The sequence below is a fragment of the Pleurodeles waltl genome, chromosome 12 (genome assembly GCF_031143425.1).
Source record: "Pleurodeles waltl isolate 20211129_DDA chromosome 12, aPleWal1.hap1.20221129, whole genome shotgun sequence".
NCBI classification, from domain to species: domain Eukaryota; kingdom Metazoa; phylum Chordata; class Amphibia; order Caudata; family Salamandridae; genus Pleurodeles; species Pleurodeles waltl.
In genome coordinates, this window is record NC_090451.1 from 221,719,407 (window position 1) to 221,732,581 (window position 13,175).

General features: G+C 47.1%; 1 protein-coding gene across 1 annotated transcript in view; it reads right to left on the minus strand.

Moving 5' to 3' along the window:
• TMED6 (transmembrane p24 trafficking protein 6) overlaps positions 1-13,175 on the minus strand; it is an 82,271-nt gene that overhangs the window by 25,010 nt on the left and 44,086 nt on the right. Inside the window, exons 2-3 of the mRNA XM_069217036.1 lie at positions 5,212-5,338; positions 3,329-3,480 (exon numbers count right to left, since the gene is read on the minus strand). Coding sequence (XP_069073137.1) covers positions 3,329-3,480; positions 5,212-5,338 — 279 coding nt within the window. The remainder of the gene's footprint in view (positions 1-3,328; positions 3,481-5,211; positions 5,339-13,175) is intronic.

Genomic DNA, 13,175 nt, shown 5'->3' on the forward strand with positions numbered 1-13,175 from the left:
TTCAGTAGTCATTTGCTGACTGGGGAGTGATATCCGGGCCCCTGAGCATGTCAGTGACCTTTGAATCAGTGCTGTCTGAGTCCGTGTGCATCTTCATGCTATTTGGAAGTCACTTAGTTCATATTGTCCGCAGGTTGCCCTTGCCACATCAAGAGCAATAGATGCATTACCTCAAGTCCCCATGTACCTGAATGGGATAACCCTGTTTTTCAGTAGTCATTTGCTGACTGGGGAGTATTATCCGGGCCCCTGAGCATGTCTGTGACCTTTGAATCAGTGCTGTCTGAGTCCGTGTGCATCTTCATGCTATTTGGAAGCAACTGAAAAGAATTCTGAGTATGGATCAGCGTATCTTTGAGTACTGGTGCTCGCTCAGCAGCCGCCTGTATTTTCGTAGGTCGTGCCTTCAGTTTTCTCCTGGGCCTCCGATGAGACGCCGGTGTGATCCATTCCCCCGCCTCCCCGTCCCCCTCCGTCGCTTGGGCGATACCCTTTGCGTGCATCCATGTCCAGGCGTCCACAGGTGTAGAGAAGATGTTGGTGCTGTCATCTGCAATCACTCGAGGTTTGGCCGGGAACATCAAAGCATATTTAATATTGTGCTCTCTAAGGCACTGCTTAATTTTCACATAAGAGTACCTTTGGCGCTGTACCTCTGCCGTGAAGTCCGGGTAAGCCATTATTGAAGCACCCTTGCAGTGTTCTGGGCCACTGTTGCGGAAGTGTTGTAATATCCCTATAATTAAGTAAGCGCGCTATGAGTGGGCGAGATGGCAGTCCGGGGGCCGGCATCCTGGCAGGTATTCAGTGCGCCCGATCCACCGAAAAGAACTTTGGTATTGATCCTTTTAGCACCTCTGTTAGAAGCCAATTCTCAAGGAATAATTGAGCGCCGTGGCCCTCTACTTTTTCGGGAAAGCCTATGAACCTTACATTGTTGTGGCGGGATCTACCCTCGGCATCCTCCGCACGTCGCTGGAGTCCTTTCACTTCCAGATCCAGTTTTTGTACATTCTTTTGCAGATCTAACAACAGGATCCATGGCCTGGAAGCTAGATTCTGGTTTGAAAAACTGTCACAGGTTATGGTATGAAAACTGCACACATTCAGGCCATGTCATGTAACGCATCACATAGTTGTCAGCATACCTTTAAGAAGAGAGGCAGGTTACACTGGAGGCAAAGGAGAACAGGGAGATGGAAGAAAACAGAAGCTTTTGGGAACTAGACCACTAACCTCTACATTGTAAGAATTTGCTTCAGGGTTTAGCAATCCTTTCCAAAGCACTTAAGGCCACTGCAGCCCAGAAGGCTATTTCACCATGTGTTCACTCCTTGCCTGGTAGTGTGTTGCATAGTTGCAGTGGTGTTCCTCTCTCGCTACAGTGCACACCGAGTCTCGTATCTCATCCATCTTTGTTTCAGTTCTCCTGGTTGGGGCCCTTCTTCCTTTTGTACTTGCTTTCCCGCCCTTTATTTTCCTTCTGCTTTGTACTTCCTCCTTCAGTTGCTACCAGTCTACAACTGCCATGCGGAAGCTAAAAAGTCTCCAGGTATTTTCAGAGTTTATCAGCTAGCCACTTTATTTAGAGACTGGAAAGTGGTATTTCAACTTCTTTATGAATGTTTTCTCAAAGTTCCAATGTCTTACAACAACCACAAACTCCTGTTTTCTCTACCGTCCATCATCCCCATTTCTTCCAGGTTGCTTCTTACAGTAGCAGTTGGGCCTCCTGAGTGAGGAAACATATCAGTTTCACTGCTTTAGTTCTCAGAAACTGATATCCTACTTATCTGAGAGACATACCTTGAATAGGAGTACTGAAGTTTAGTTCTGCTGGATCAGGTGAATGAGAGGGTGCAGTGGTCCCTGTTTGATTGAACACCTGTATTAGTGTGTTTGTATTACTAGAAGTGAGAATGTTCAAGTAAATTCTGATTGTCAGGAGTGCTGAGGGGAATGCCAGTTAAACCAAGGGCACTGGGCACCACCCCAGTTACCCAGCATGAGATGGTGGTCTGTCAAGAGATCATGCCATAGGTTTTCAGGTCTATGGGACCCAAGAGTATGAAAGGTCAATGGTAGGCTGACGCTAATCTACTGAAAGGTAGATTCTTTTGATCCCGCATCCCCAACTTGACTCTTGAGTGGTGGCTTTACCTGGGTGTCAAATGAGAACCTGAGTGGTACCTGGATTTTCAAGAAGATCCGCTGACCAGTAAGTGGTGACAGTTCAGCTTACCACTTCGGTTACCCACCTGTGGATAGCTAGTCTATTTTATGCCTGTGTACCTGTAGCAGGCCATGGGCAATTACCTTGCACTTAGCCTGTTTCTGTAGCATAGTTCTCACTTCAGAGAATCAAACCTGCAACATAAATTGGTGTCCCTATTTGGGAACAGTCCCTAGCACCAACTCATCTACAAGAGTTTGCCCCACTTCTTCGCACACCCATGTCAAGGTGCCTTGAGACCCATATGGTATGGTAATGTTGTACCCCCACACAAGGAAAGGGTGTGCTCTTTAGGGGACAGATTAAAATGAGAGGGATCGATTGAGTCCCTTGGAGTGTGCTGTCAACGGACGCTGTCATTAAATGCTGTCTAGCTCTCTGGATGTCTGTTGCCCACTTATTTTATCAATTTGTTCTAAGTGACTAAAGACGAGGCCCTTGTAGGCTCCCTCTGTATCTGCGAAGCTGCCTAAATAATAAACACACTGAGCAGTGCACACAGCCATTGAAGTAAATGTCTCTACCTTGGGTGGTAAGTAGCAATCACTCTTGGGAAAAGCAATCCAAGTGAAGGCACTGTTTTTAATGTTTTTGTCCCGATTAATTGCAATGTTAAAGGATGCAATCATCTTTGGAACATCCACCGTTTCCCTGAACCACACATTATATCCCATTTTCCCCCAAGTTCTGGTAAACGTTTATAACCTTCCCCCTTGCAACCTCCACCTCCGTCTGACTCACAAACAGTTTAGTACAAAACTGCTTGAAGTTATCCTTCAAAAGTGGCCATGGAAAAATGGGGCATCATAGGTGTAATATTCAGTTTGGCATTTTATTTCCTAAATATATGGCCATGCACATATATTTAGTATAGCCTTCTGAAAAGCCCAGACATTTTTCTCTGAGCCAGACCAAAATATCAAAAGCAAATAAAAAAAATGGTTGTTTAAGAAATTTTGAATAGCTCAATCTCTTTCTGAATTATACACCTGGGGAAGGGCTTTGCTGATGAGCTAAAGGTTTAAAGCAGTTTGCTGTCTTCATACACAGCACCTGGAAGCAAAAGAAAAAGCGAGTTGATGCCACAGTTATTACCTCAATGGTTGCAAGGGTGTCGTTCAGCTGGTGCCTTTCGGACTTTTGTTCATGTTCCTCCCCAAATCCATCATAGAAGACACCAAAGTTGAGATAGACCTGCACAGAACCAAAGGAGTTCTGCCAGTTATTCAAGCAAAGCTGGTAGAAACCTGCAGGGAGAGAAAAAATGGGTCATTCATCTGTGCGCATAAAGAATCATTCCTAGTTTGTATTATTGATAGCTGTTGGGGGATCTGTCTTTGAAACGCAAAAAGCAGTATCTTTTATGTGCTGAGATTTTTGTTGTGAGGGCATAGAGAGACATGAGGTGGTCCTTGACATGAAATCCTTCAAGGAAGGCCACAAGGCATATTCTCCTGGCTGCCTTTGTAGAACTTCACAGATCTCTGGTCCCATAATACTCCAATGGATCCCTGAATACATAGAAATTACACATACATCATCCATGTGCTAGATGGGTGGAGTGAAGGACCAGGCTTCAGGGTACCTGCAGCTAATTTAAAAGTATAGGAGAGACAAGAAGGCGATGCTGCCCGGCAAGTGACAGATATAAAGGCCTGTCCTACAATCAATGTCAGTCCGCAGCAGCCCGATGAGCTGACAGCAGCTGTGTACCCTTTCAGACCACTGAGTCTCCTTCCATGCTGCAGGAAGCCTTCGGGGCACACATGATGTGTGCTGAGATGAAATGTCACAAACTCTACAAAAATTGCCATGGTGAACTTGTGGCGGGGGTGCTTGCTCTCTAGAGCCATGCAGGGGGCAGTTCCGTCCTAGCACAGGGAATACCCAAGCTGATCAAACTAAATGTTAAAACATAGGCATTCCCAAAGTAATCCACACCGCTACCATAATCTAATGTGCATCTTATTTTCCTATTTAAAATCACCATCAGAATAAAACACACTCCACTGTAACACAGGCTTTGAGACAAGAAATCCCAATATGTACAGCCATTCGGTCTACCATCAGGAGCCTGGAATGTGTTATGAAACTAGATTGGGAAGCCCAGATCTAAAGCCTACACATATCTAGGATAAGCAAACTTCGTACAGCTGCCTCTACCACAGTTCTGCTAAAGGCCACTCGACCTCTGCCAGTGCATGATCCTTGATATTAAAATAAGCAGCCATATACAACCACCCCATAGCTTATGCTGTTTCCAAGTCCCCACAGGTTCGTAGATTCACTGTCTTCAGTGATTTATGGATTGACGTGGGAAGTTGAACGCCTGTCATAATTGCTGAATAGTTCATTTTTATCCTGTGTCTCTAGCTCTTTTGCAGGAAAGGCCATGTTTGTCCTTTTATGGACCAGTGCCACCTATATGTTGTCATTTATATAAAGCAACCCAGGGATCTTGTCCTTCTCAATTCCCTCCTCTGACACTGACACAGGGGAACGAGTGTTGGCTTGCCTCACAGTGCCCCCTTCTCAGCGCTCCCTCTGGTGCCACCCCTCTCAATCATAGCTTGCAAAAAACCCAGAGGCAGATGAGCCTGGCTGGCATCTGCGTGAGACACGCTTCCCACATTTACCAAGTGTTGATCTACCTGCTATCACAGTCAGACATAAAGGTTCAAAGTATACCTCCCATCAGGGGTCTGGAAGCTGTCCGACATCTGTGTTCTCCATGCTTGCTGGCACCTACTAATGGCTTATCCATGACCAGAACTGTTGCTTGGAAAGGCCGGTATTTCTAACCACCTGCACTCCGTCACTGCACTGTGCGTGAGCACTCTTGTATCCCTAAGCGGTCTAGTGACTTAAGAATCTTCCTTGGTGACGTCACTGCCATCTGGCAAACCGACAAACCCACCCCACCCACAAGCCCAGCTGACCATGCAATACAACACCCTGAGAAGAGGACCAAACCTAACCTGTTTCCCTTGTTTTGAAGTTGATCTGGCCTCGGATGTCCTTGGAGGTGTCGATGAGGAAGCCCTGCGGGTCGTGTGCTGTGGCAGTGATGTGCTTGTCACGCATGATTCCGGACGACCACTGAACCTGTCAATACATTGGAATATCCCATTACTTGCTACAAGAACATGCAAGAAACTCCTGAAAAAAAACAAATGCAACCAGCACCGTCTAGAATAAGTTCACTCTCTTTGTGCTTATCCTCATCGCTTATAAGATGGCTCTGGTCTTGCAGGATTCCAGCAATATCTTAACACAACTTGTGTGGTACACTTTACAGGCACCTGAATAATTTCCAACATTCCTTATGAGGGTTACTTTCTTTTACAGAGAAAAATAATGTCTGTTTGTCCATGTCTGAGATTCTTCTGCAAGAGCAAGAAGATATTCCTTAAATATAATTCTGAGTAAAATCCTCTGTTTTCATTATTAACTGGTAATTGTGTTTCTGTTTTCTTTAACAAACATTTATGAGTAGTTTACAATCCTCTAAAAAAAGATTGATGCAATTCTTTTTATTGTATTTGTTGTTTTTAGTTTAGAATGCGAAAAAATCCAAGCTTTGCAGATTATCTCATTTGTTTTATTGGACTCCACATAACATTAGTAATGCCAATAAAATACTCATAAGGTGGCAACCATAATCCTTCAACATCATTATAGATCCCATTTTACTCTATTCACCCACACAGCTATGTATTAATATGTAAATTAAATCTAATTCCTAATATTATTATTCTTATAAGCTTTATTTCGGCTATAGCCATAAAAGCGTGATACACACAAAAAATTACAAAATAAATATCATAAAAAGCAGCATATTTAACAGTACGTAAAACCTTAAATAAGTAGATCACAGTTAATAAAATAGCTAATACAAAGTTTAAAAGGAAAAAAAATACCCGATGGGGGTAGACACTGGCAGTTCATTTTGTAATTTTGGGTTCCTAGCAATAGTAACCATTCTGTCATAAGCTGATCCCTCATCTATGTACCAGCGTGATGATTTGATGCGTACTGTTGGAATGGAGGCTACAGTTTTAATAAAAAGGTAGCATAGACACTATTGCAATCTCAACTTTCAATCGGTTACCACGATACAGGAATTTCGATCTATGTGATTGAGAATTTCCCTAGATCTCGCAATCCACGCGCATCGTAAAAAGCTGGCAACTGCGAACACTAGCTTTTCGCTTGTGTCACTTATTAGTATGCAGAGCTTCTCCTGGTGTTTCAGGAAATGGAGGGACCTACATAGAGGAATTATCCACTTCCTTCTGGACTTTAAATATCTTGGGCAAAAGAACATAAAATGAGCTAAGGATTCTATTTCCATCAGACAAATAGGGCAAAAACTAGTCGCACCATTATCTTTTTTCCAGTTAGAGGTGATGGAATTCAGTGGTAGGGTCCCTAGTCTAAATTTGATAAACAGGTTTTTAGCCTGAGTTGGATATATGCTGTCCATGTAGTGTTCGAATATAGGTGAGCACTTGTGCTGTAGGAATTGCTCCGTTCTCTTGCCTATTGTCTGGTCTTGCCAGATCTGAGTTAATACCGCCTCTCAGTAGAGATAGTTTACACACTGTACCACACTTCTCATTATACCCTGTGGGCACCTCCATTTCTCCTCCATTTTAATCTAATGGCACAAATCCTTGATGTATTTTAGCCAGGGGGTTGATGCCTTTTTGTCAATGGATAATAGCTCTGATATAGCTTCTCTATAGGAACCCAAGTACTCAGAGGACCATAAACGCCCCAAATATAGAAGTGGTTTTAGCGCAATTACACGGTGTATTTGGTTTAGAGCCAGGTTAATCTAAGTGGAATAAGGGGTGTACTGACAGGTAAATGTAACAATGAGCGTAAGAACTTTTTTTCAGTCAGGGCTAGTGTGTACGAGTCGCAGTGACCCCAAAGTTCCGCACCATAAGTTGCAGCTGTCACTGCTGCCGCCTTATATACCGTAAGGGCTGGAGAGAGGGGCCCTTACGTTGAATTCATGATTTTCCTTCCCATTGCCATTGACTCTGGTAAAGGATAACAGAATCTTTTTCTATTTGTGGGATCCACGATAAATTATCTGTTAATCTTATGCCTAGGTAATCAAATTGCCTGACTTGCTCTTTGGGGGCATCTCCTATGGTCATTTTCACCCTAAAAGATTTGTGTGGGCTAAAGGTCATGAACTTTGATTTACCTGGATTAATTTCGAGCCCCCTTGTTTTGAAGAACGCTGCAAATGAGTCTAGTTCATTTTGTAATCCGATCGGGGTTCTTGATATCAGCAGAGTGGCATCGGCAAACATAAGAATTAGTACAGACTTTCCCTCTAATTTGGGGGGTCCATGATTACCTTCGGCCAACTGGTCCACTACGCCATTTATATAAAGACTAAACAATGTGGGGGCCAGAACGCACCCCTGCCTGACCCCTCTTGTAATGGGAATTGGCCTGGTAAAGTCACCCCCCTGGGTCCACCTAACTCTTGCGAAAGTGCCTTTGTGTATGTAACTTATTAACCTTAAAAGGTCGCTATCCAGACCATAACCATCTAGAACTCTCCACAGGAGCTCCCCTGGGACTAGATCGAATGCCAACTTCAAATCAATGAAGGTTTTTAGATCAAATACTTCCAGCATAGTAATTTGAACCTTAACATTTGGTCCACTGTGCTCACCCCTTTTTTTAATCCTGCCTGCCAGTCAACAAGAATCCGACTGTCATTAATCCACAAATGTAACCTGGTTAAAACTTGTTAGCAAAAGACCCTTTTGACTGATGTCAATTAAGCTTATCGGCATGTAATTCCCTGGGGAATCTCTGTCCCCCTTTTTGTAAATTGGAACTATTTTTGCTTCCCGCCACGATGGAGGAATACCCTCTCTCCTCAAGATAGCATTACTTTGAGTGTGACAAATATATGTATCTGGGAATGCCATCTGGGCCCGGGGCTTTTCCCTTGTGTAGCGTTTTCAAGGCTCAGGAGGTTTCTTCCATGGTGAAGCCAGCCAGATCAAACCTAGAACAGCCACATTTGTTGCCCGATTGGCCGTTGATGGCACCCTCAGATGGTAGTTGAAGTGCCTTGAGACTATGCCTTCCCCTGTTGAGATCTTCAAAATGGGTTACCCATTGTTCAGGTTGGATTGTGGGGCTGCTCTCAGGATTGGGGGAATATCCCACTTGCCACTCTCCCACCTTTTTTAGTATCTCAATGTTTTTTGTAGGAGCCTCTAGCAACCTTTATTTCTGTTGTAGTCCCCCTTTTCAGTGCACCCAGAAGCGGAACCTTCACCAGCCAACATTCCTTTGAAAACCATCTCAATGGTTTGGAGGTGGCGGTCCCTCTGCGTCTTACCACCGGAAAAATAGATTTCAAGCAATTCATCAGACTGCATTGTAACTGGGCAAAGTTGACCATTGCAGGATAAGTAGAAACCAAGGATGACAAACTCTCACTAACCCATTGATAAATTTTTGTCTGGACCATCATGTCATTTGCCACCGCTTCCCACTTTAGATTCTTCTTGTTAGTTGTCTTGAATTGCCCATTACCCAGGTGGGCAAGTCATTATTTGTTAAAAAAAAAAAAAAAAAAAGGAGAGGAGAGGCTGAAAAGACTGCAGTAAGGGCTTGGTGGTCGCTATCGGCTCTTGGAATCACTACCATATCAATAAAGGAAGGCCAGAGCATTTGGCCCAGAAAAATATAATCAAGGTGGCTTGTGAAGGTTCCTCTTTTAAACGTGGGTGCAGCCAGAGTGTCTGGTCTTGTGTTCCCATTAACCTGCCTTAGCCCCATGCTGCTAATTAAGTTCTCCAATTGGGCTCCCACCCACATAGAGCTTTGGGTCTCCAGCTGCACAGGTCCCGATCTATCCAGAGGTTCAGCGTAGCTAGGGGTCGGCTGAGGAAGATCTATATTAGATCTCAGACGGATATTACAGTCCCCTGCACTATTACCCTTGTTCCCCCAGGCAACAGGGTTAGCATGTCCGCTACATGAGCTACCGTAAGAATTTGAGTGATTAAAGAAGTTGGTCTGATATAAATGTTTACGATAGCTATGTAGTTAGTCCCTCTACAATTTGTGATCTTAAGTTCGACAGCCAGGATATCTCTGCTAATGCAGGTAATTACCTTTACTTTGGGGAATAACTGCTGCCTAAGCCAGATTCCTAGCCCTCCTGAGGCACAACCTGACGCTGAGGGGAGTGCTGGCTTATAAAAAGTCAGGTACCCCACTTACTGAAGTGCCCAGGTTTCCTGCATCAGGATTATAAGGTGCAGTTCTATAACACTGCACCATTCGGAGTCACTTAGCTTTGATCTTAAGCCTGCTACGTTCCACGAAAGGAACTTAATTATGTCACCCTCATAGGTGTCCATTCCCATCCCTTTATATAAGTTAGTACTATATAACGTTTTCTACAGACACCCAGGATTCATCACAGTTTGATTTCCCTTCCCTCCTTTATATTCACTATAGACCAATCAGGAATAGAATCAAAAGTTGCCAACTTGCTACGACTGGCAAGAAGATTTTCCACCCTAGGTAGCTGTTGCACCTCCTGTCAATCGATATCTGATGTATCCCCGGTGGACTCCTGGTTATCATGATTGAGCAATTGAAGGAGAGGGATAATGGGCCTGTCTTCACAATCTGTGGACGCTACAGAGCTGTCTAGTCTAATTTTAATCTGTGACACTAATAATAACCTAGATGTTTTCTTGAGAGATAGTAGACGGTCTACTATCTCTTGGTTTGGCAATTTCAGCCCTATACAGTCCTGTCCTGGATCAATACCTTGGATCCTTGTTACATACCTTATATCCTCCCTTATCATTGATCTGCATTTTTCTAACCCAGTGAATTACTTTGTTTGTAAGTGAGTCACAAGATTCTCTGTTGCCTGGGGTTAGTTTCAGGACATTTATCAAATACAAATCATACTGCCTATCCACTTTATTAGGCTGGAAGAGTCTCTCTACTGTTTCATGTGACTCTAGAGCCCCACTTCTTATACTGCCTAGGGCAGACAGTTCTGGCCTTCATACTCGGTTAAAACCTGGGCGTTTTGACACTGCTGATTTTGAACGTCCTACAGGGAGCCATTCTCCTAATGTGCTGGCAGTAGATGTACTTGTATACCCCTTTCCACTTTCTATATTACCGTGGTTAGTAGGGAGTTGAGTGGACAACACGGAAATCTGCGCATGGTCTGACAAGGGATGAGAGGTTTCTGACTTAACGACGAAGGGCTAGCTGAACTCCAATAGGGGCTTCTCTCATTTCCCCCTCCTTCAATGTTAGCCTCTCTCTGTTTAAAAGATTTACAAGGGCCACTCCTAGGACTTACTAGTGGAGCAAACTGATTGGTGCACTCAACGGCAACCTCAGTTGAAAATTATGGGCTTTCCTGGACAAACTGAGGAAGGGTCGAGGTGATAACTGGAGCGGGTCCCTCCTCTATGCAGCACCCCGACTGGTTCCTCTTAACATCTTTAAGAATTGGGCATCGCTCATCAGCTGTTTTAAAATAAGACTTAGGCCCTCATTCTGACCCTGGCGGTCGGTGATAAAGCGGCGGCCAAGCCGCCAACAGGCCGGCGGTCTAAAATATGAAATTCTGACCCTGGCGGGAACCGCCAACACAGCCCGCCAACTTAACACTCCGCCCGCCACGGCGGTACAAACAAACAGCGCGGCGGTTCCCGCCAACAGCCAGGCGGCAGACAATGTACCGCCCACCCTATTACGACCCACCAATCCGCCACCTTTTCCGGGGCGGGAGCACCGCCGATAAGAACACGGCGGAAACAGACTACGAACGGGAAAACGCTCACCTCTACGCACTCCACGCGAGATTCCGGCAGTATGGAACCAGAGTTGCAGGTCATCCCCGCACTCCTATACCTGCTCATATACCAGGAGCACACCCGGCGGCGCGGAAGACATCGGTGAGTACTGCACCTACGACACAGGGGAGGGAAAAGATTACCGGCACACACCCACCCACCCACACCCACTACAACACACACATCAATGCATTCCCACAGATCACTGTCACAACCCACAAACCACCCCCCTCCGAAATAATGCAAAGACCAAAAGAAGAGATCATAAACGGGCAGATATATTGAAATATGTACACCAGTAATCCCAATAAATAAATAAACTATGTACAAAATATATACAGCTACTAAATGTAGTCCAACCACTGTCCGTGGATCACAGGGGTCCTGTGCAAAGGGGCAAGGCCCAGTCCCACGACAAGAACTCCACGGAGAGAACACTGCAGGGGCATCAGAAAGAAAATAGGACAGGCACCTCAGGGGGAAGGGAAGGGGGGCACCTCAGCCACTTGAGTACACGACGCCAGATCCACGAGGGGACTCCATGACCACTGGCCCATCCTGGGGAGAGCAAAGCCACAGTCCAAACAGTCCATACAGTGGGTGGCCTGCCCACTGGGCCATCCTGGGGAGAGCAAAGCCACAGTCCATACAGTCCATACAGTGGGTGGCCTGCCCACTGGGCCATCCTGGGGAGAGCAAAGCCACAGTCCATACAGTCCATACAGTGGGTGGCCTGCCCACTGGGCCATCCTGGGGAGAGCAAAGCCACAGTCCAAACAGTCCATACAGTGGGTGGCCTGCCCACTGGGCCATCCTGGGGAGAGCAAAGCCACAGTCCAAACAGTCCATACAGTGGGTGGCCTGCCCACTGGGCCATCCTGGGGAGAGCAAAGCCACAGTCCAAACAGTCCATACAGTGGGTGGCCTGCCCACTGGGCCATCCTGGGGAGAGCAAAGCCACAGTCCAAACAGTCCATACAGTGGGTGGCCTGCCCACTGGGCCATCCTGGGGAGAGCAAAGCCACAGTCCATACAGTCCATAACAGACCCCACTGCCACTGGAGGAGGCAAGTTGGCCAGAGGACATCCTGCAGCCCTGCCCGAGATAGATCCTGCCCTGCCACGTCTGCCAAAGGGCCAGCGGTTCTTGCCTTGAAGGGCCCAGTTCAGCGCTCCTTGCCTTGAAGGGCCCAGTTCAGCGGTTCTTGAGACGGCGGGGCCCAGCGGAGCGGTTCTTGAGACGGCGGGGCCCAGTTCAGCGGTTCTTGAGACGGCGGGGCCCAGGTCAGCGCTCCTTGCCTTGAAGGGCCCAGTTCAGCGCTCCTTGCCTTGAAGGGCCCAGTTCAGCGGTTCTTGAGACGGCGGGGCCCAGCGGAGCGGTTCTTGAGACGGCGGGGCCCAGTTCAGCGGTTCTTGAGACGGCGGGGCCCAGCGGAGCGGTTCTTGAGACGGCGGGGCCCAGTTCAGCGGTTCTTGAGATGGCGGGGCCCAGGTCAGCGGTTCTGGAGACGGCGGGGCCCAGGTCAGCGCTACTTGCCTTGAAGGGCCCAGTTCAGCGGTTCTGGAGACGGCGGGGCCCAGCGGAGCGGTTCTTGAGACGGCGGGGCCCAGTTCAGCGGTTCTTGAGACGGCGGGGCCCAGTTCAGCGGTTCTTGAGACGGCGGGGCCCAGTTCAGCGGTTCTTGAGACGGCGGGGCCCAGGTCAGCGCTCCTTGCCTTGAAGGGCCCAGTTCAGCGGTTCTGGAGACGGCGGGGCCCGGCGGGGCCCAGCGGAGCGGTTCTCGAGACGGCGGGGCCCAGTTCAGCGGTTCTTGAGACGGCGGGGCCCAGTTCAGCGGTTCTTGAGACGGCGGGGCCCAGTTCAGCGGTTCTTGAGACGGCGGGGCCCAGTTCAGCGGTTCTTGAGACGGCGGGGCCCAGGTCAGCGCTCCTTGCCTTGAAGGGCCCAGTTCAGCGGTTCTGGAGACGGCGGGGCCCAGCGGAGCAGTTCTTGAGACGGCGGGCCCAGTTCAGCGGTTCTTGAGACGGCGGCCGGTCTATGGCCAACTGCTAATTGCCTG